The 23,612-nt window shown below is 47.1% G+C and overlaps 1 protein-coding gene across 1 annotated transcript in view; it reads right to left on the bottom strand.

Annotated features, from left to right (window-relative positions):
* Nucleotides 1-9,172: 9,172 nt before the first annotated feature.
* The window catches only part of Sdk1 (sidekick cell adhesion molecule 1), an 886,283-nt gene continuing 871,843 nt past the window's right edge, over nucleotides 9,173-23,612 (bottom strand). The window contains exon 45 of the mRNA XM_027956222.2: nucleotides 9,173-12,781. Coding sequence (XP_027812023.2) covers nucleotides 12,530-12,781 — 252 coding nt within the window. The 3' untranslated portion in view covers nucleotides 9,173-12,529. The remainder of the gene's footprint in view (nucleotides 12,782-23,612) is intronic.

Raw genomic sequence — 23,612 nt, 5'->3', positions numbered from 1 at the left:
AGGCATTTGGAAAGAATGTCCCTTCTGCTGTTGCGGGGTGGAATTTTCTATTAATGTCAATTAATCCTCTTGGTTGGGTGGTTTGTTGAGCTTTTGTAAAACCTTACTAATTTGGGGGGATTGTCAGTCTATCAATGATAGGGAGAGGTATTGAAATCTACAAATGCAATTGTAGATTTGCCTGTTCCTTTTTTCAGTTCTATCAGTGTTTGCTAGACATATTTCCAGGTGAGGTTTTTCCCCTTTGATGAGTACACATTTAGGATTTGTTATGTCTTTTGGGTAGATTGACCCTTTTACCATTATGTCACACCTCTCTCTATATCTAGAAATTTTCTTTTCTCTACTTTATCTGATTTTTTAAATAGAGCCATTCCTCCTTCCTTTCGATTAATGTTTTTGAGTCTTTTAATCTCATTATTTTGAAGTAATATTACTGTAGATAGTGCTTAATTGAGTCATTTGGGCCTCCCTGTCAATCTCTGCATTATACTTGGTGTATTTAGACCATTTACATTTAATGTAATTGTCAAGACAATAGCACAGACTTTTTGATGTTGTTTGCTGTTTGTTTTCTTTAGTTTCTGCTTTGTTTTCCCATGGTTACATGGTCACTTTTTTTTAGAATTCTCTCTTTGTCTGCAGTGTTTTGGAATATACCTCTTTGGAAAATTTTTTAGTCATTGCCCTGGGATTATGTTATTGGCACACAACTTATTACAGATAATTTGTGTTGGCACTTTTCCAATTCAAATGAAATGTAAAAACCTTACATCATTCTCATCCCCTACCCTCCCTTGTTTATAGAATAATTGTCCAAAGTATATTTTTTACTTATGTTGAGAACACATTAAAGTGTTATAACTTTTACTTTAACCATCAAACATAATTTAGAAAATTCATAGAAGAAGGAAAATCCATAGAATTGACTCATGTTTCTGTTCTTTCTGTTCTTCTTTCTTCTTTTTTTTTGATATTCCAAGGTATTTTTATTTTCTTTTTTTAAAAAATTTTTTAGTTGTAGTTGAACACAATACCTTTATTTTATTTATTTATATGTGGTGCTGAGGATTGAACCCAGGGCCCCGCACGTGCTAGGCGAGTGCTTTGCCACTGAGCCACAATCCCAGCCTTACAAGGTATTTTTCTAGTATCATTTCCCTCTCATCCAATGAGCTTCCTTTAGCAATTATTTTTGAAATCTAGCTACACATTTTTTCCTAGTTTTTCTTAAGCTGAGACCACCTTCTCTCTCACGAATTCCTGAAGGATATTTTTGCTGGATATAGGTAATAATTCTCTTTAGCACTTGAAAAATGTTGTGTCGGTTCTAAACTTTCTATTTGGTTGTTCTTTATGTATCTTCTATTTCTTTGCTGAAACTCCCAATTCTTTCATTTTTTTCTATTCATAATCACTCATTGAAGAATTTTTAGAATGGTTGCTTTAAATCCACATCAGACAGCTCCAACCACTGTTATATCAGTGTTGGCACCTGTCAATGGTCTTTTCTCATTCAGCTTAATACTCTCCTGGTTCTTGGTATAGCAAATGATTCTCAATTGAAACCTGGATAGTGGGGATACTATGTTATAGGACTTGATCTTATTTAAATCTTCTCTTTTGGTTCAAAACTTTTTAGTCATTGCTCTGGAATTTTCCTCTGACACTGCCCCAAACAGGGAGGGGAAGTGTTGCCTTTTACTGCCAGGTAGGGATGGAAGTCCAGGTTCTACACTTGACTTCCACTGTCACCTGGTTATCACACTTGAGTAGGGATGTGTTTTCAGGCTCCCTGATACATCATCCTAGAAGGAAGGATGGAGCCACCTCATCACTGCTCCCCAAGTGGCCCTCACTGATGCTAGGGTGAGAAGGTGGTGACAGAAGTCCTGACTGTCCACTAGGACTCCTTGGACACCACCATTCTTCTCTTGGGAAGGCTGGGGGATGCTTTGCAACCTTTGGGTGGTGGTGTAAATCTAGGTTTTGTGTGATCTGCATTCCTGGCTTCTCTGAAATGGACTTATCTGAAATCACCCCAGTGGCAGTAGGAAGGAGGGAGGTGACATTGCAGCCTGGCAAGGGTGGGAGTTTAAGCTCTCCGTCTTCATTGGCAGGGGTGGGGAACTCACTATTTTTTCTGTGATGTTTGGTCAGAGTAGAGCAATTATAATCTATTTTTTTATGTCTTGATATGAAAAACAAGCTTTTCTATTTATTTATTTATGTGTTTATTTTGTTGTTTTTAGATATGCATGACATTGGATGTACTCCAACATATTATACATAAAATGGGGTGCAACCTGTCAGTTTTGATCCCATTCTTATGGTTGAACTTGATGTGGAACTATACCAGTCATGTATTGATATTCTTGGGGGATTCTTTGACTGTGTCTATTGGTGTTTGAAGGTATTGACTTCTCCAGCACTAAGTAGGGGTTTTCTGAGACCAAAACTTAGAGAATCTACTATCATGTCATTCTGGCTACAGAAGTCCTTAGCTAGTCTTGCTTTCATTTGCCAGACTCTCAGGGAGTCATCTTCTGTTTTATAGGATTTTACCTGCACTTAGTGGGAATGATAGAAGTGGGAGAGTATATCAACTCCACCTTTCTGGAAAACTAAATCCCTTCTCTACATTTTCTGTTAATTCATCCACAAGAACAAACTCTTTTTGGGGAATTCTTGATCCCTTTGGTCCCCATTCCAATCCTTCCCTAAAGCTAATTATTGATTTAGTGTTTTCTAATAGGACTTCCCCATATCTATCTACACACATGTAGAAATATATAGCTTTCCTTTCTATAAATAGTCAAATGTAAAATATTGTCTGTTATTTGCTCTATCCATTTAGTATGTCAGGAATTGCTCTATGCCACTACCCAGGATTGACAGCATTTGTTTTAGCTGCTGCTAAAATGAATTGTGTTCCATACCATAAGAGTGCAGTGTGTTGAACTAGTCTACAACCTACAACTGGAGATATTTAGGGCATGTACAAATTTTTACTCTTACAAAAATGGGTGCTATCAATATTATCACTCCTGTCTGAATACATGTAAGGTTGCTTTTCTGGAAAGGACACACTAGATAATTAATTGTGCTCACATATTTTAATTTTTACTAACATTTTAACTCACTGCTCAGTAACTACTCTAGCTCCAGTTCACATCTCTCAAAGTAGTTAATGGATACCCACTCCTACATATTCTCTAGTGATTCTTATTATGAATAGTTTAATTTATTACAAGTCAGTGTGTGAAAATATTCTCATTTTTATCTTCTTTGCATGTGATTGATTACTAGTGGGTCTGAACATTCTTTTAGTAATTTTGGCCATTTGTGTTTCTTTTGTGACTCTCCTGTCTGGATCACTTGCCCATTTTCTATAAAATGTTTATATTTGGGGCTTTTTTCTTATTAATTTGCAGGCATTCTTCCTATATACTTGATATTATTCATTTCTTTTTTATAGTTGCACTTATTTCTTCCCAGCTGTTACTTTAACCTCTAATTTTAAAGTGTATTGTTAGCTAGAAAATTTTAATTTTTAATTAAACTTTTTATTTAACTAAGATTTTTGTTAGAGTAGTTTAAAATTTGTAGAAAATTTGCAAAGATAGTGCAGGGAATTACTGTATATGCCATGCCTTTCCCCTACCATTGTTAACATTATAATTATTCTGATGTATTTGTCATAACTAAGAAATCAATATTAAAAAATTACTAGTTACCAAATTCAGCAGCTTATTTTGATGTCACCATTTTTACCTAATGTCTATTTTTGGTTCCAGAATACCATCCAGGATTCCACATTATATGTGGTCATCAGTTTTTCAGAATTTTAATGTTTTTGATGAACCTGGCATTTTTTGAGGAGTGCTGATTATAGGTTTTGTGGATTGACCCTCAATTTTGGTTTGTTTTCCCCTCATGATTAGACTGGTTATTGGTTGGGGGGGAAGGGTACAAAGGGGAAGTGATTGTGCATCAGAGCCCAGGTGTGTGCTGTCTACACAGCTCATTGCTGCTGTCAGTCTGGGTAATCTGACTGGGGTGGTGGTTTCCAGGTTACTATAAAGAAACTAAAAAGATCCAAGTAAATGAAAAGACATCCCATGTTCATGGACCAGAAGTCTTAATACTGTTAAACTGGCAATACTTCCCAAATTGATCTACAGATTCAGTGCATGTTAGTAGAGGTCAAGGTGGTCACAACTCCTGATGCTCATATCTGCTGTCAGAGAAGTTATTTTGCTAATCCTACCAACAGGCAATATGTCTACCTTCCTTGATGTCCTGCTTCCCTGCACTCAATGGGAAGACAGGCTTATCAAGCCAGGGCTTAAGAAAGAGCAGGAGAAAGCTACAGAGGAACAATGACTTCATTGGGACTGAGAGGGCTGTGTGACTGCGACACTGTCACAGAGAGGTACAGTCTTTCAATGGCTCGCTTCCCAGTTTATGCTTTTTCAGGAGCTAAAATTCTGTTTTTTTGCCAGAATCCTGGGGCAGTTGCCCCTCCCTTCTCTTGCACCAGCTGAATACAATTGCCAATGTCATTCTGTGTCTGGCTGAAATGGTCACACCTTGATAAGGCCCCTCCATCAGCTGGGATTGCAGCTTCCTGGGAAGGGTAGGTGGGCCTTTGGATAAGGTTGTGCTTACAGTTGACCCTGGAGGCACTGGAAGCCTCCCTGTGACTGTGGCATGGAGTCTTTTCTCATTGGGTTGTATGTTGGGGGACATGAAGGTGCACATCTGTGTCCACTATGGAATTTTATTTGGTCTGGCATGTGGTGTCCCCCACAATGAGTCTGGTATTTGGTTATATGCAGCCTTCATGGCAGGTGGCATCTAGTGTATCCTTGTCTCCCCTAAAGCACCCAGTGTGGGGTCTGGGTGACACAGGCAGTACTGGAGAGCATGAAGCTAGAAGAAAACACAACGTGTCTCAGAGGGCTAATTGTCTGTTGGTAGAAGGTGCAAGGAACTACTGAGGAACAAGGGCTGAACTGTCTGACCTTCCTGGGACACGGGACATTCAGGGCCTGGAGCAGCAGGTTGGCTGGAGCAGTTGGAGGTGCTTCCTGGGACAGGAGAGGCATGAGTGACCTGAGTGAGGAAAGAATTGAGAGTAGAGCAATGGGGTGGGGAAGGTCAACATGGGGAGGGACCTGGGCCAGGTCCAGGCTAGGGTCGGAGAGGACAAGGAGCATCTGGGTTCTGAGTGGGGCCTGCTCACACTGAGGGCATGAGGTGGGCACTGAGGGAGATGATCAAAGGGGACTCCCTTCCCTGGGCTCCTCATCAGAGATGCTCTGGAGACCTTCCCAGGGGGTGCTTGGGATTCCCATCCCGCTTCTCTCGTTCCTCATCTCTGCCACAGTCCAATTATCTTATTCTCCAATTACCAACACTCTTGCAAAATGTTCCCTAAGACAGGAAGGGATGAGGGCCCTCCCCCACACACCTTGGGGCTGCACCTGGTGAGTGGGATATCAGTCCCACTGGGGACCCACCGAGACTGCCGGCCACAGTGCAGGATGGCAGCTGGAGAGCCCCCCGATAAACAAAAGCACTTTCAGGTTACTTCAGAATATGATGTTTTTTAAATAAAAATATTTGAGTCTGGATCCCATTCAACCCCATAATGTAGTGATTTGCTTAATGACTGCAGAATATTGTCTTATCTGAGGAGAAGCAGGACATTTTAAGACCACAGAGCCTGGAATTAACAGCTTGGAATTTTCACCATGCTGGCTGTTAATTGACTTAAGCCATTAAAGGGAGAGAATTTTTGGCAAATCCTGAGATCCTCGTACAAGCCAAGCCATGGGCATGTTCAAATCATTTTGAAATAAAGTGTCTGGTGAGCCAACTATTTCAGAAAAATGGGCTGTTTAATCAGGAGGTTTGCAAAGGCTTCTGCAGCTTCTGAATAAAGTCTGAGAATAGTGTTCCGCTGCCCAATGGACTAACTCTGGAACCAAGGTGTGAATTCAACACACTAGCAACAGCCACTTGCATTTTTATTTTCTTAGCAAATGAAGTAAGACCTTGCCTCCTACCTCAAAACCACATCTCACTCTGCCATTTTCTTGGGGCCCTGGGCCTCCCCTAGCTGTGGTATGAACAAGGGTAAATAAGGAGGGTTATGGGGTTGCCTGCCCCTCAGGGCAGACAGACATCCTCCATGGCCCATGTGCAGTACAGCAGGGATCCTGAGATCCTGCATCCACTGGGGACACAGCGGATCACCCAGTGCCTCTCCTGTGGGGTTGGAGGAAGAGGTCGTGGTGGAGGAAGGGGCATGGATAGCAAGAGTGTAATTGTTCTGTGATCATTTACCAGAGCCAACCCCAAAGATCTGTGTTGGTGGGCACAGAATGTGCTGGCCCACAGCAGCTGAGCCCCTGATTGGCTGGGGCCATTCAAACAGCTTGATTTTTATGGAGTGTGTTTTTGCTCTGGAAATGCTCACTCTGTGGAAGAGGTGCCAGGCTGGCCCTCAGTGTACAACGGAGGAGGCCGCTGCTGGGCTGCTCAATCTTCTCTTTCATGGGGGACACATGCTCTGTTGGGGAGCATGCTCACTGTATTATGTTGTTCTTCTAGGCCCAAGGAAAGGGGGCAAGGCTGCTGCTCCAGGGCTGACAGGCCTTCCTAGGGACTGTCCCAGTGCCTGAGGACAGTCCTTATGGCCTTCCCCAATTGAGGGGCGGGACCCAGCTGTGCTCACAGCCCAGGCTGGGTGGGGTCTCCTTGAGGTGCAAGAAGCAAGACCTCTGGTTACAAGCAGGTGGACATCTCGGCTAAATTCAGCAAAAGGGATTTCTTGAGGAGATAGAATCTGAGCTTGGAAACTGGAAGAAGGAGAGGCCACTCTGGGAAGCTGGGGGGACACCTCAATGCAGCCTCTGCCTTATTCTTCCCCTAACAGTCCAAGGAGGGGCACCACTTGCTCCATCAGCCCATCTTGAATCACCTGATGCTTCCTAGGCTGGAAGATGTCCCCTAAAAAGGCTATCCCACATAGTGTCACCTTGGGGGGGGAGGAGTTCCTCAGAGGTACTGAGAGTGCCATTGGTCAAGAGAAATGGGTGGTGGGCAGCCCATGCACAAATAAGCTCCCTCCCTGTTACAAATTTGGCCCCTGGAGCCAAGCTGGGCTCAGGGTGCTCTGCTAAGGACAGCTGTGCCCTTCCGGCCAAGAGTCCTGAGGAACCTAGGTCTTAGGTTCTCTGCAAGCGAGAGACAGCCAGAGCCTGGGTCCCTTCCAGAGGAAGCCCAAACTCATGGAGATGGAGGTCCCACAGGTCCAGCCCACGGGATGTCCAATGTAGACACTGGGGGCTAGAGGAAGATGACCAAGGGCTCTGCAGGGCCCAAGTCCAAGAATCCAAATGCTCCCCAACAAGGTCTGAAGCTGGAGGCTTCTGCACCTCCTGTTCCTGTGCCCTTCCTGATTCATAAACAGACACATTCTGGTCAGTCCCAGAGGCTACACTAAGACCCCCACCTGCAATGCTTCCCCCAGCCCCGCTGGAGTGCTCACCTAAGTCAAGTCCCTCTCCTGGAGGTCCCCTTATCTAACTGCCATCCAACAAGACAATGGGGTCTGGCTTTCTCTCTAACAAATGGCTGCACTTCAAAGGTTTCCCATTAAAATAATAATAATAATGATAATAATAATAATAGCTACAAGGCTCTGCACAACCCAGGCCAATTTAAATCAGGCATTCCTCTCCTCGAGGACCATGGAGGAGGAGGGACCTTCGGAACCCATCACATACTGGAGCAGCACGTGCCTTCCCCAGGGCAACTGTCTGTGTGTCTGAGGAACTCTTAGGGAAAAGCAACAGCTTCTTGGACAACGTAGAGGGGCAGTTAGGGACATAGGGACCAGGCTCTGAAGCTCCATCCCGCCTGCCCAGGTTTGGGTCTGGATCTGCCCCCTGCAGCTGGCTCCCCTGAGATCAGTGGCATCCCCTCTTTGGGTAGGTTTCCTCATCTATAAAATGGGCCCCCCAACCCCACCTACCTCACAGCACCCTGCTGGGAAACTTATGGATTAACAACTGCAAAGAACACGGGACGTGGCACGCGTTCAATACTGTCATCTGCCTTTTACACGACAGCTACAAATTCTGAAATGCTGAAGATGATGGAAAATGGGCAAATTTTAATTTTGCATGATGGGGGATGGTGCAGGCAGACAGTGGTGGGGAAAAGAGAGAGAAATGAAGGGCTCTTACCTTGGCTCCTCTGTGGCAGTGACTGCGTCTGGAGCTAATGGGCAGGGCTGGTAAGACAGGAACTGGGGACCCTCTTCCTCCAGCGACCCCTCCTCCTTGCAGTTGGCTACCTGTTCTGAACCCCTGGCTTCCTGAGCTGCAGTGAAGTCACCAGGGGATCAAGCCCTGAGAGTCTGACTCACTTGGTCTGGGCGTGGCCTGGGCCTTGGGAGTTCTAACTGCTCCTGGTCATGCTAAAACACACCAGGGCTAGGGACCAACTGGTCCTAAGTCGGGCAGGGAAGGGACATGCTGTGAAGCTGCATCCTCTCCTGTTGGCCCTGGCACGGTGGCTTCCAGAAGTCTGGGGGTGGCAGATGTCTTTGAAATCCCATTTCTGTAGAGAAGAGAAATGGCCTCGCTTGTCCTGTTTCCCTCAGAGCAGCCCTGAGCCCGTGAGGCCCTCTTGGGAGACTGGATGCTGCAAGGAAGCCATCTTCCTCAAGCTCCCTTCACCCAACAAGGCCAAGATTGGTCAGGAGCCGTTCTCCACCCCCCTCCCCCTCCTGCCCCAGCACCTGTTAAAGTCTTTGGGGACATAACCACAGGGTGTGTGGAGTTAGGTGGCTTCTGGTCCATTCAGGGGCGGCTCAGGGAGCAGGCTCTGGCTGCCACGGGTCAGGATGCTCCCATGGAGCTCTGTGGCCTTTCTCTGACCTCATCCAGCTGGGGGAGTCTCACTGCCCGCCGCCCTTGCACACCTGCTTCTCAGCAGGGGTGGGTCCTGGAAGTGAGCATGTGTGCGCATGTGTGTGGTTCAGAACAGCATCTGGGTTGAACTTCAGTGGTCAAATTTACAACCTTAGACCTCAGGGATATTCCTAAAGAGCCCAGGGGTCATTTCATCAATACTTGAAGAAAATCACAAGCACTTAAGGAACAAAATAACGTTTTTATTAAAAATCGTACCCATAGCACCTCTCTCTGCCTTCCTACATGTTGTTGGGTTATTTCTGTTTCTTTTAATGAGGTCTGGTTTTCAGCACAACTTCTGGTAATGCTGTAGGGAAAATATCAGGACTGCCCCGGGCTCTTCTCAAGCCAGAAGGTGAGTCTGGAGGGAGGCAGCCGTGCAGACCAGCTCTGTTCACGAGTTTCCCCACGTCCTCACCTCGGGTTGGGCCCTGTGCTGGCGGATCGAGGTCACCCAGGTGCTCTTCACAGTGCGCAGGAACACGTACAAACGAAAAACCATGCTAGCAACTGCTACGCAGGCACCACACCATGCTTTGGGCCAGTTGTGATCCAGACAAGCACAGCAGTCAAAGAAGTTAGCAGAATGAGCACCACCCTCGTGGGCTGCAGGGTGCCTGATGTGGCGGCCACTGCGATTCTGTCTCCCCCTGGGGCTCACGGTGGGAAAGACCCTGCTGCCCCACATCTTCTTTCACTGGGGCATCGAATGAAGTGCGCCTTAAGTGAATGGGGGAAAGACAAGGAAGGGAAGGTGGGCAGGAAGGGCTGTCCAGGCCAGCTGGTTCAGAGCGTGCCCTACAGGAGGCCGAGGAGACTACAGCTCAGCCCTGGGTCCCTCTCCAGACTCCTATGCCCTGGCACCCGAGGTGGAGAGGGGATCCTGTGTGCAAACCATGCATCTCAACCAGAGCACAGCCCCTCCCGTGCCAAGTGCACCATCCACACAGGGAAGGGCACTGGAGACTTCTGTGGGGAGACAGCACTACTGCCACCAAGGCACCTGCGAAATGCACCTTGCAGCACCACAGGACAGAGAACAATCGCTGTGCCCCTTGGTTACAATTTTTGCTTATTCTCAGAACTGAGATTTAGATCCAATGTCCATTTTCCTCTTGTGTGAATTTTTTCCCCTCCCTAAAGATGAGTGATTAGGAATGGATAGTTCTCAATGCACAGGTTGCTCTGGGAGGTCAGACCCTGCTTTTTTGGTGCAGGTGGCTCACATGAGACACAGTCCCTGGTGGTGACAGGCGTGACTGTGGCAACTGACCACTGTCCATCAGCAGCCCCAGCGTCAGTGCAGCCTTAAACCTCACTGAAAGTAGAGGGGATACAGGAAAGATGAGCCTAAAACAAGTGTCATGTTGTCACAAAACCGAAGAGCAAAGCCACATCTCAGACCAAATTGTCCTCAACACTTTTCCCGTTAATTAAAGCAATGTCCTTATGGCTTAAGGAAGCAAAGTGCGCAGCGAGGGGCTGGTTCTCTGGAGCATTCTCTCCCAAGAAGTTCAAGTGGTTGAATGTGATCTCCGTCCACTTCACCCTCTCTGGGGCAAGAGGAAGGAGGTGGCTCTGTCCACCGAGGTGGCCCCTCCAGTGGACTAGGGGCGGTGATTCTCACGCAGAAGTGGCTTTGGGCAGAGCATCTAGGATTTTTGGTTTAGAATATTCCCCCTTCCGCGCAGGGAAGGAAGGAAGGGAGGGAGGAAGGGAGGGAGGAAGGCAGGGAGAAAGCAGAGGAGAGAGGGAGAACTTTCCACACTCTCAATTTTGGAAAAACTGAAAAGGGTTTTTCACTCCACACAAAACTTTCCTTGGTCTCCTGGGTCACACCCAGCAACCTTCAAAGCAGAGGATCAAGACAACATCTACACTCTGCCCCACAGAGGGGCAGAGAGAAAATGGCCACGTGGGGACCATGTTTTCTACACTTGGCCATGAGACTGACTTCCTGTGGCGCCGGCCAGGGACCTGCCCAGCTGGTTAGCACTCTTAGCACACTGAGGTCCCTGGGAGGACAGTGCCCCACCTTGTCCTGCTGTTCATGGGGGGTGTGTGGAAGGAAGAGCCTCTAATCCTGTGTACGCTGTACTCTGCCCAGGAGTGAGGATGTGGGGCCCTCAGGAGTCCCGGGACACACATGCCAGTTGGAACCAGTAGCGCTCTGGTCACACCCAGACAGGTCCCCAGGCTGAGAGAGGCCACCTGCAACCGAGCTAGCTGTTGGAAAAGTCAAAGTTTGGCTGGAGGCACAGCTGTGGTCTGGACTCTATATTTTCCAAAGTAGTTCAGACTATTTTCATTTAGCTTAAAAAAATTAGAACAAACGAGTGACAATTACAGAAAAAAAATTCCCAGAAAAACCTGTTAAGGCTTAAAGCTGGCCTTGGATGGGGAGGGCAGCAGCACCGGTGGTCAGAAGCAGGGGGCAGCCCGTGGTGGCAGGAGGACGAACGGAAGGACTGTTCCCACGTGCCTGGAGTGGCCTGGGGTACACGGGGTGACTCGGGGCCCGGTTTCTCAGAGTGGGTTTGCTTTATTTGGAGACATTGTCGCTTCTCGTCTTTCCCATGTACAAAGCAGAACATATTAATAAAAAGGCACCCGGAGACAGCAAAGACGCATTCATTTCATGTGACATATTTTAAAAAAAGATAAAAAGATTTAAAAAATACTCTGGTTAACAATGCACACTTCCTACACTTTGACAAGCAATTCTGCAAACGCCACCTCACTCTTGGTCAGCAGGGTTGGCCGTGTGCTGTGTGTTCACGGGAAAGACCCAGTTGCACGGGCTTCAGGGGCTTCCAGAGCCTGGGGTAGGGGGAAGGGCTTCTTGTTCTTGCACTATCAGCTTGAAAGAAAGGAGGGGAGAAAGGAAAGCCCCAGAATAATTTACCACCGGAGTGACGGTGTGCCCAGCTGAGCCACAATGGGGCCAGGGGACACCACCTCCCAATCACCTGCCCATTGCTAAGACCTTAAAGCTGATTCCTCGCCTAGAATCTGCAGAATGAGAGCATTTCAGACACGGGTGTGGGGGGGGGGTCACCAAGCTGGAGCCCAGGTTTGCTCTCCACACCCCAGGAATGAGCAAGGAGGCCGAAGGTATCCTAACACGGAGAACGTGAGCTGGCTGGTTCTTGGGAGAGGAGGTAGAGAGAGACAGAGGCCTGAGCTCTGTTCCCCTGGCCCTCGGCTCTTCTGCCCCTGACCCACCTCCCCAGGTGACCTGGAGGATGGAGACGCCTGGGGCTGGCGGTGCCACACCAGGGCACCAGGGAGATATACCTTCTCTTAAAAAGAAAAGAAAACAAAGAAACCTGCTTCCTGCAGCGATGTTACAAAAAGCCATAAAAAAAACCTTCCTAAGTGGAACCTAGTGTTCACTTGTAGGTAAAATCATCGCTTATCAGAATTTTTTTTTTTTTTTAAACAAAAACTTCAGCTCAGTTATCAGAGTTGATTGTCTTAACAAAAATAGACTCCGGAAGGTCCGCGGTGGTTCTACCCTGATGGAGGCGCCCGTGTCACACGAAGGAAGAGAAGCCGGTGAGCGGGGCCCGGGCGCTGGGGCCTGCGGGCGTGTACACGCCGCCTGCGCTCTGCGTGGTGATGACTGTGTGCAGGTGCGGGCCTGCCTCGGCCCCCGCCACTGCCTCGTACCTGTGTGGCGCCGCTGGGGGCCTCCGCTTCCAGGAGTTGTAGTAGGTGGGGTCGCTCATGTAGTGGTTGACAAAGGAGTGCTTGGGCAGCGGGTCCTCGTAGTCCGAGTCAGAGGCCTGGGGGAGAGGGACCGTGTGAGAGGGGACAGGGGATGCAGCAGGGATGGAAAGCCACGTGGGGTGGGGGTGATGGCTGCAGAGGGGCTTGGAGGAAGAAGGCAGAGACCAGGAGGAGGGACAGCAACACCACTGGAGTGTGTGGGGCGGTGTCCCTCCTTCCTGCCCTCTCCACCTCCTCCCACTGCCCTGGGCAAGGTATCACTCTGGAAGAGGTCCACATGGCCACCCACAAGACCCCACTGGGATCTTCCTGTGACTTTGGGTGCAGAACACAGAGGTGCAATAGGGCAGGAAAGTCCCCAAGCCGTGGCCTTTGTGCGTCCAGGATGTAGGCTGCCATGGACCAGAGAGAAAGGACCAGGGAGAAGGGAGCCTTGAGCCCCAGGGAGGCTCAGGGGGAGGCCACTGGCAGGACTGTGGGGGTGCCAGAACTGCCGCTGCACCAAAGCGTATTTGCCCAACATTTCCATGTACCCTCCCCCAGCGGTGAAGACCTGGCCACCCCTAACCCTGCCAGGGACAGCTGCATCCCGAGAAGTCTGAGGCTCAGTCCTCTTGAGGGGCGACTGTTATCTTTATAAAACAAGGCAGCAGCTTCCGTAAGAACATTTACCCCATGTTCTCTGTGTTCACTGTCTTCAAGCAAGCTATTCTGTGGTCTTCTGGGTTGACATAAGTCATTGGAAGGATTGCTAAAAAGATGGAGGCCAAGGCAGGGTGGAGGATCCTGCCAGACACTGCCCCCTCCTGGGCCTCTCTCCAGGGGTCCTGAGAGCTTCCTGAGCCCCTCAGGGAGCCATGTGGAGGGGCCAGAGCCCACCAGGCCCATCTGGGCTCTAAGACCCTGGGGACCCCACAGGCCCCTCACGTCTCCAGAATAGGAGGCCACCCACACCTAGACATACCCACATGGTTCTGGTTCTGTCCCCATGGTGGCCAGGCAGCCTTTCAAGCTCAAGAAGGGAGAAAGATAGAGTTTCTTCTTCAAGGTCCTGACAGGATGTGGGGACCCTGGCTTTGGGACATGTGCTGTCTTGCCCTGTCCCTTAGGCTCCCAACATCTCCACTCTGTGCTCTAGACCTGACCTCTCAAGGGGCCAGTCACATCTGCCCGTTTTCTCTCCCCAGTAGACTTGGAATGAGTGAGCAAACCCAGGCTGTCTCAGAATAGTCAGTGCAGCCCTAAGACCAGATTCCTGGGTGGGACTCAGGGCCCTGGAGGTCTGGGATGCTTATGTTTTAGAAGCTCCCAGAAGATTCTGGTAAGTGTGAGGCTGGGAGCTGCTGGCCAGTGGTGGCATTCCAAGGGTGTGAGGCTGGGGAGGTTGTGCCCTAGTCTCAGAGCCTCCTCCAGACTGTAAATACTCTTAAAAGGAGAAGCACTAACCCAGCTCTCCTCGGGAGTAGGACCCGCATCCTCTCAGCTGGGGTGGGTGGGGAGGGGCAGCTGCTGCTTCCCCACTTGGCACATCCCACTGGAGTCCACGCTGAGACTCGGGGGAATATAACATCTGAGTGTTGTGAGTGCCATTGCTGCTGCTGACCCGGACCACACAGGAATCCCTCGGACACACAGGGTGGAGCCCGAGTGTCCCAGAATGTTCAGATACAGACTGAATTTTGGGCTTTAAGTAGAATATTCATATGAAGCAAGCTGCAGAATTGGGACACTGAATGCAAACAGCCCGTCAAGTGGCAACTGAGTGCAGCTATACTTTGCTTCATCTGCTTCTTACTTGTTAAAGCTCCTATAACGCAGCCTGACACTGCATCCCGGGATGCTGAGCGCACCAGCTTCTCTGTAATCTAATCCTGATGACAAACAGTGCAGCGGTTCCTTTTTCATGACCACTTATCACATACCAGATTAATCCACTTGCAGAATCTACAACTGCCTGCTGGCCTGTGCTGTGCGGTTAATCCCATTTCACGGATGAACAATGAGGCTCGGAGAGTCCAGCCAAATAGGAGTCCATGCCTGAGTGCCTAAGCCAAGGGTTTTGTGCCTCCGTGGACAGGAACTTACTCCCATCTCCTGACATCTCCTTCCCACCAGCTCAACCGGCCCAACTCCCTCATGCTACCCAACAACCCCAAACCCACAGTGCTCTGAAATCCCAAACTTTTTAAACTCATCTGGTGGAAGGCTGCCCTGCCTGAAGACAGCTGCTGCAGAGCTGAACTAATGTGGGCAGTTGATCCTGAACTCTTGCTGAGGAAATACGGGTGTGTGTGATGGCGCAGTGACTGTTCACTGTGCTGGGTGTCACTGAACGCAGGGTTGGTCCTCGTCCACTAATGTGGAGTTACAAAGTATGTTTGGCCTTCCCGGTAGGAGATCAAGGACCTATACTGTGGCTGCTGTCTAGATGCACTTTCCATCTGTTTTCTAGAAGACTCCAGGTGGTTGAGAAGGTTCTGTGGACATTAAGACTGGAGAAGAGGGAACCGATCACCCCACAGAAGCATAAGGACTCTACATTGTCAGCCCTGAATTGAGTTGCCCCGTCTTTAGTCGCCAACTTCAATTCTGAATTTCCTGAAGCTTAGGGGAGAGAGGGGTGTTGGAAAGGCCTTAATGACATCACTGTTCTCACGAGAAACTCACAGAAAAGTTAGGCATGGGCGATGGCAATTTTGTTCCATGTTTTACACACTAGGGTTAAAGTCATGGTCATCTGAGGATGGACGTTACACCTGGTTATTACCCCTGCAGGCCACATCTTCAGTGCCCCATGGCCTCCCTCTTCCACCCCCTACCACGAGGAGGCTGGAGGGAAGGGGAGAGGCAGTGACTGGATACAAGTTCCTCGTTTTGTCTGAAAGAATCGAGATTGACAAATTCAAGTGACCTCAGGTCACACTGGCCAGGCCACACTGAGGGTATCTCAAAGTCAGCAGGAATGAAGCCTTGCTAGGAACGGGTAGGGGACATTTACATGTCCAATAAAAGGTAGACAGACACCCTCGCTGTGAGCGTATCTCGGATCAAGTCTCCTAGTGGTGGAGGAATCATGGCGCTCAGTGGGAACATGAGCCATTAATTCTGCTTCAGTAAACCTGTCACTCATCCACTGGGGCTTCCCTCTGCCCTCCTGGTGCCCTTGCCCACCCCTCCTCCTGTGCTGTAGGGGAAGCAGGGGGACCTGGAATGGGCCACTGCATCCTCCCAGGAGCCTGGGTTAACAAGAGTACATCATTGAGACCCACTTAGAGGATGAACATACCCTGTTCCACACAGGTTCCTGTTTCCATGATTAATAAAATGCCTTTTATTGAAGACTTCTTATATGCATCATGTTGCACGGCTCCAACCAAAGGTCTAAACATGCTATGGTGCCAGAAGAGGGGTCTGTGATAAATGCGGCTGCTAAGAAGGGGTCTTGGCAGGAGACACGTACTGGGGGTGGCTGTCCAGCACACAGGATGTCCAGCATTGGTATCAGCCTTGACCTGTTCTTGGAAGGAAGCCATCCTTCCTCATCCCCTGGGATGAAAGGCTCTTGCCTCTCAGAGGGCAGTAGCTGGAACCTGGGTGGGCATGTAACATAGGCTGAGCCAGGCAGACTCGGGCCTCTGGGTTTCCATAGAGCATCTGGGAGGGAGGGGCTCTTGGTGTGAGGACAAAGCTGGAGGTTGGAGCCTGGCGCAGGCCTTGCCCATGGACTCACTCAGGCAAGGGATTCCAAAATCCATCTGAGAGAGCAAAACTGAGACAGTAGGACCAAAGGATAAGTGCACCCCTGGGCCTTGGCTCATACCTGACAGCCACAGATAGGTCCTGCCTTACTTCAAGTACCAAATGTGTGAGACAGTGCCAGGCACATCACTACAGCCAGGGGCTGTCACAACATGGCTCCTCAGGGCCATGTTCCTCAGCACCACCTGCTAGCAGATGATGAACCTGTCTCCTTTCTTCAGTTCCAGGGAGCCGACCTGACACTTTGATGTGGGAGCTGGGTCTCACTTCCAGTGGAGGCTCTAGTAAAGGATTTGTCTGCATGTTTGTATTTGTGGGACTTGGTTTCATTTCTGTTGTCATTGAGTCAAAGTTCCCAGTGTCTGGCATCAAAACCATCATGCGGAAAGGAACTCAGAGGAGAGACTAAGAGGGGCTTCTTTGCTTCTTGCTCTTCATAGGGAAGAGTCAGGAGAAGGTCCCCAGGGTTAAGTGACAAGGAGATGTCAGCAGAGCTTTTGGCTCCTGCTCAGACTGTGCTGTTGGGTCCCCGATAAAGGACAGCATTAAAACGCCATCCCTCCTCCTGTCACTGGCTCTGTTTATTGTTTATATGACGTTATTATTTTTTAATGGGGATATATTTTAGTGAGTGAAAATTATTGACAAAGAGGAAATGCTGCAGGGCCTTTTTCTTTTTTTTCAAAGTTTCCTGTGTGATGTGAAGTTGCAGTGTGTGTTGGTTTCCCAGGAAACCACAGGAGAACGAAATGTGATTGGATGCAGTGTCCAACTGACTGTGAGAGTCCCCAAGGGTGCACAGAGGCCTGGCAGCACCTCCGAGACCTTCTCAGCCCTTGGGGTTCTACTCTGGCAAGCACTTAGGGAGTTCACCAGGTACAAGAGGCTGGTCTAAGTTGGCCAGAGCTGGAGGGATTTTGAAAACGGTTTCTTTGGATTTCAAAATCAGTTTTCACATGTGATTCCAACAGCCATGCTGATAACATTCACAAGCAGCCGTGTGAGGAAAGGTGACAAATCCTCTCATTTCTAACCAGAGCAACAGAAAGAGCCCCAGAGCATGTCATGTGACCAGGCTGGTCCTGTGCACCTGCGAGCTTGCTCATAGAATTTCCACTTTGACAATATTTTTGAAAATGGTTTTAAAATGCCCTGGGGAGAAAAGCATGGCACCGTTATTTTCTTAGTGAAATATTAGCTTCTCAGAATTCTTCCAGCAGAGACCAGATAGGTTTCTAATTCCTCATCCCCTGAGCTCTGGAGAAGCGGGGGAGTAGGGACACGGGCCCTGTCTGAGGGTTTAACCTGAGTCCACACTCCACGAAGCCACTGACTTGAACCTGAGGCAAAGAGTGTCATGACTCTTTATCCCTAGAGTTTGGTTCATTGTGTTTGAATCTATAAGCTGCCTCCAGCAGGAAGGATAACCACCTGAAATCTAAACCCCAGTCTCTGAGTGGAGAGTACTGCATGCAAATGAGGGCCGCAGCTTTGGGGCTGGTTCTATTGCTGATCAGCCCTCAGCCTGCTTCCTGTGACTCCTCCTGTCTCTCTGTGGGCCTCATCTAAAGCTCCGTTTCTGTTTGGAGTTAAAGGACCCGACCAGAAGTCAATGCTACATTAGGAAAATAAACAGCAGCACTCAGCAAATGTTTCTTTCTAGGCCCCTCCGAGTGTGGGAATGATCAATCATGACGGCAAAAGATACTTCCAGAACCGTGGCATGAGGAGCTTGAGGACCCTCTCCTCAGGGGAATGATAACTGGTGAAAATTATTTGATAAACAACCACCTGAGCAGATAGCAAATGGGAAAAGATTCATACAAGAAAACCTGCTAAATATCTCTAAGGATAGTGACAGTCAGTGGTGTTTGAGCCACAGATGCTCTCCGCCCTTTATCCCACTCCCGGCTTAGTGTGACAGAAACTACGTTGGGCAGATGTGGCCAGGAAGACAGAACTGCTGGTCTAGGAACTCAGTCTAACCTGGATAGAGTGTGGGCGAGCTGCCAGCAACTCTTGTTCAACTTCCTCTCTCCCCAAGCCAGCTGCCTGTTCAAGAGGCCCTATTCCAGGCAGGTGTGGCCAGGAGACTAGGCTCTGTCCCCTTGCCAGCCTTCCCTCTTAGGCTGCAGGGTCTGCACCAGCTGTGCCAGACTGAGAGCACTGGGCCCAGCTGCCCCCACCTAACTTGTTTGTAGGAAGAAACTCCACATGGGAAGGAGCAAGCCTAGAACAGGGGGCGACCATCTCAACCAGTGCCACTTGTGTGGCAAGTGGTCATGGGAGAAGAGGGTCACTGTCCCCACCCCCGCTCTGGTGCACTGACATGGGGTCATTGGTGTGTGGGGGAGATAACACATAGGAATAGAGAATGGAGCCTGCCTAAGGGCGTGGGTGAAGACAGAGGAGACTGGGGTGGGGGCAGTAAGAGCTGGTGACTCCACCATGGTGACAAGTGAAGCTGTAAACCAGCCAGCAGCTCAACAGGGAGAGAGACACTGGGGCTAAGGGGTCTCTTGACAGAGCCAGCTTCAGATATTGACATCCTCTGGCCACTGCAAAGGGCTGGACATTAACTGGATCCGTGTATGGAATAATTATGCTTCAAGATGCTGTCACAATAACATAACTAGTGGGGAGTAGAGGGGAGTCACTGGGTGTGATGCCAGTGGAGATGGACCCTGCAGAACATTCATGGGAGGTGAGAAAAGGGAACAAGGAGAGTCCAAATAAAACCATGTCATCCTTGGTGGCCAGAGAGACTGCACAGCCACCCCCACTGAGGAGTGACACCAGAGCATGCACACTGAGAGGAAACACCTCACAGAGCTGGTCCAGCCAGGAGACTAACAAGAGATAAGCCAATGACAGTCCTCAAGGGATGGACATCAGCATTTAGAGTTGCCACAAGATGCCATCCCAAATCACCTGCTACAGACCCCAGGAAGATGCAAGGCACACTTAGGGGGGCCCCAGCCCTGGAGGGGCCCAAGGTTGGACTAACCAGGCAGAGACTCCCAGAGAGTCTGTGACAATGAGGGTCAAAGAACTAGGAAGCTACGTCCAAGGAATCAAGGGAAGACGTGAGGACCATATCACAGCAGGTAGAGAGTATCCATGAAGAGATAGGAATTATAAAAAAGGGTCCAACTGGAAACCTGCAGAGTTAAAATAATACAATAACTAAAATAAAAAAAAAATGCACTATTGGGGCTCAACAGTAGATTTGAGCTAGCAGAGGAAACACTTGAAGATAGATAAATGGAGACTATGCAATCTGAAAAAAAAAATAGAAATGAACAGAGCACTAAATGCGAGAGCGCTAAGTACGCCAACACTGTGTAAAGAGAGCGCAGAAGGACAGGAGAAAGAGGCAAGGAAACAAAACACTGAAAGTACAATGATTTAAAGTTTCCCAAGTTTCATCTAAAGGCATCTGCCTATCCAATGAGCTTCAGTAAGCTCCAAGCAAGATGGACGCAAAGAGATGTACCCCCAGGCACTGCGTAGTCAAAATTTTGAAGAACAAAAAACTCTTGAAATTAGCAAAAGAACAAGGACTCCTCATATACAAGGGAACATAAATAATATTACAATTGACTTCCAGTCAGAAAATAAGGTGGGCAGCAGGACAGGGTAATATGCTCACAATTCTGAAAGGAAACTGCCAGTCAGGAATTCTACATCCAGCAAACCTATTTTCAAAAATGAAAGTGAAATAAAGACTTTCCAGATATATGGAAACTGAGAAAAATTCACTGCTAGCAGACTGCCTTGCAAGAAGTACTATAGGAGGGTTGTTCATTGGAAAGCAACTGACACCGGACAGTAAATCAAACATAGACATACAAAATTGAAAAAAAAAAAGGTGAATGCATAGAAAATTATAAAAGACAGAATAATTACATGTTCTCTTTTCTGATTTAGAAAGCAGTGGTGCATAAAATAGTATGTGTATGTTGTACCACTGGGCCTATAAACCTATAGAAATGTGACACACAGAACAACAGCAACACAAAGGAGGCAGCAGAGTAGGAAACTGACCCCTGCGGACAGGCTGAATCCACAGGAGGAACAAAAGAGCACCAGAAATGGTGGGAATGACAAACTCTCCAAATACACACTTGCTCTCCCTCTCTCAGCTTCTCTAAAAGACATGTAATTATGTAAAGTATTGATTATGAAACACATTCTTGATTTTCTAACCTCCTTGGACACATGGTGTATAATAATATCATAAAAAGGGGGGGGGACATAGTTCTCTACATGTATTTATCCTGATATTCAGGATAAATCTGAAGTGGAAAATGATTCTGGAGCAAATCACTATGAAAATAACTAAAAAGTAGTAAAAGCAAGAGTGAGTGAATTAAAGTGGCATATTAGAAAATATCCACATAACAAAAAAGAAAGTAGGATCAAAAACATAGAGAAATTAGGACATTAAAATGTCAGACATAAATTCTACTTAAGTTATCATTACGTTAAATGTGGATGGATTAAAAAGTTCAATTAAAAGGCAGAGATGGGCATAATAATTAAAACAACATGATTCAAATATATACTTTCTATAAAAGACACATTTTGAATTCAAAGACACAAATAGGTTGAAAATAAAAGAATAAAAATTATATACTATGTAAATAGTAACCAAAAGATAATTGAAATGGCTATGCTAATAGACAAAATAGACCTTAAGACAAAATACTACTGGAGTCAAAGAGGAGACTTCTATGTGAATATAAGGGTCAATCCATGGAGAAGATAAAAGCAATTATAAACATTTGTTCCTAATCATAGAGTATCAAAATACATGAAATTAAAATTGATAGAACTGGGGATATAAAAGTGCAATTCAACAACTATGGTTGGAGACTTCACTACGTTAAGAGATGGCAAATAAGATCAAATAAACAGAAGATAATACTGTAAATCAATTAGAACAAACATACAGAACTCTCTATCCAATATAGTAGAATAACATACTCTTCTAAGTGAATGCAAAACACTCTCCAGTATAGACTACATGCTAGACTGTACAAGAAGATTCAACAAATTTAAAAGAATTAAAAATATGATTAGAAATAATCAATAGAAGCTGGGCATAGTGGCACATACCTGTAATTCTAGCAGCTTGGGAGGCTGAAGCAGGAGGATCATGAGCTCAAAGCCAGTCTCCCATAAAAGTGAAACACTAAGCAACTCAGTGAAGCCCTGTCTCTAAATAGAATACAAAATAGGGCTAGGAATGTGGCTCAATAATCAAGTGCCCCTGAGTTCAATTCCCAGTAACCCACACCCCCACAAAAAAAGAAAGAGTCAATAGTAGAAAATTTAAAATATAAGAAAATTAAAAATATTGGGCTGGGGATGTGGCTCAAGTGGTAGTGCGCTCGCCTGGCATGCTCAGGGTGCTGGGTTCAATCCTCAGCACCACATAAAAATAAAATAAAGATGTTGTGTCCACCGAAAACTAAAAAAAAAAATAAATATTAAAAAATTCTCTCTCTCTCTCTTTAAAAAAATATGCTCCTAAATAACCAACATGTCAAAGAAGAAATTAGAAGGAAAATTAGAATATACTTTGAGATACAGTTTAGGCACAGTGAACCAATCCTATAATCCAGGGATGGAGTTTTGGCATATTTGTGAGCCTAGGAGCTGAGTCCTCTAAGCAGCACCCCCAGGGCTGCCTGCAGTTGACTGTGCTCTGTCCTCTCTCTGTCATATCTCTCAGTCATAAGCACAGCTGAGTCCTGTTGAGTCCTAGCGAATCACTGGACTTGGAGTAGTCTTGGGGATCCTGGACACAAACCTTCATAAAACTAGTTTTAAAATGTGGTGTATCCATTCAATGAAAACATTATGCTGAAATAAATAAACTGGTCACAAAAGACAATCTGATTTATTTAGATGAAATGTCCATCAGACAGTGATGGTACCAGGACGGGACCTTTAGGCCTTTACCAATACTCATGGGTATTGGTATTAGGAAATCTCCCCAAGACTCATTAGATCCCTCTCCTTCTACTGATTTCTATGGTCACAGTCCCTTGTGGGCAGAGGGTTCTCCCCCAACAAAGGCTCTTAAGCCTAAAACTATGGCTCACAAGAAATACTCGTGCCTGACCAAGGCTTGGGAATCAAACTGCTCATATTGAGCATATTGTGAAGTGGGTAAAACTAAGTAAGTACTGGGTATTTTTGAGACCAGTTGTTGAGTGGGTGTTTGGAGAATCACAAAGATTATCTGCATGAAGGCTTCTGTCTGACTAAATTTGAGAAGCCAATGTTATTACCTTCCCAAAATTCCTCTTTAGAGTAACCAACACTCAAGCCCAAGAGGAGTGACAGTAATTTACTGGACAGAAGCTGCTCATAGTACCTCTTTAACTGGAAAACACCATAAACACCGTACAGTGGCTTAGTTCCTACCTGCTCCTGCTTATGAAACACTCCTGATCATTGGTCATTTGACCCTACCTGAACACTCCTCCACAGTCGTGTTTTAAAAGTCTTCCTTCATATTAAGTCAGAGAATATGTCCATTAATTTACTCATGGGTATTGATATTAGTAAATCTAGACATTCTTCCTTGTGGTTGCCCTTTTAAGTATCTAACAATATCTATCATGTGTTTCTCAAGTATTTTTTTTCCTCTAGATTAAATATCTTCAGTTATTAAAAAAAAAAAAAAGAATTGTCCATCAGAGGCAAATCTAAGGAGGCAGAAAATTGGTGAGTGGTGCCAAGGTCTGGGGCAGGCAGGTGGGGAAAGGTGGGATCTTAGTGGTTGGGGTTGGGGAGAGGCTGGTAATGGAATAGGATGTCTTTGGGGGTTATAACAATGTTAGAGTTTGTAGGAATGGCTGCTCCACTCTGTGAATACACTGAGACCACTGAACTGTGCTCTTCAAGTGGTGAGCTGCATGAATGGTGAGCCATGCAGCCTGTGGATCATGACTCAATCCAGTCATTTAAAACATGGTTCAAAGTGAACTTCGCCATCTGAACTGGCACTTCGAGAATGGTCTAAGTCCCAGTCCCTATGTTGGGATTTCCTGAATACTCAGTGCCTGCAAATCTCCCAAGTTCATAAGGTTTAAGATGGGATCAACAAGATTA

Source organism: Marmota flaviventris, chromosome 19 (assembly GCF_047511675.1).
Source record: "Marmota flaviventris isolate mMarFla1 chromosome 19, mMarFla1.hap1, whole genome shotgun sequence".
In the NCBI taxonomy this organism is placed as follows: Eukaryota; Metazoa; Chordata; class Mammalia; order Rodentia; family Sciuridae; genus Marmota; species Marmota flaviventris.
Note: the sequence above shows the minus strand (reverse complement) of the source record. Positions and strands in the feature narration are given on the sequence as shown.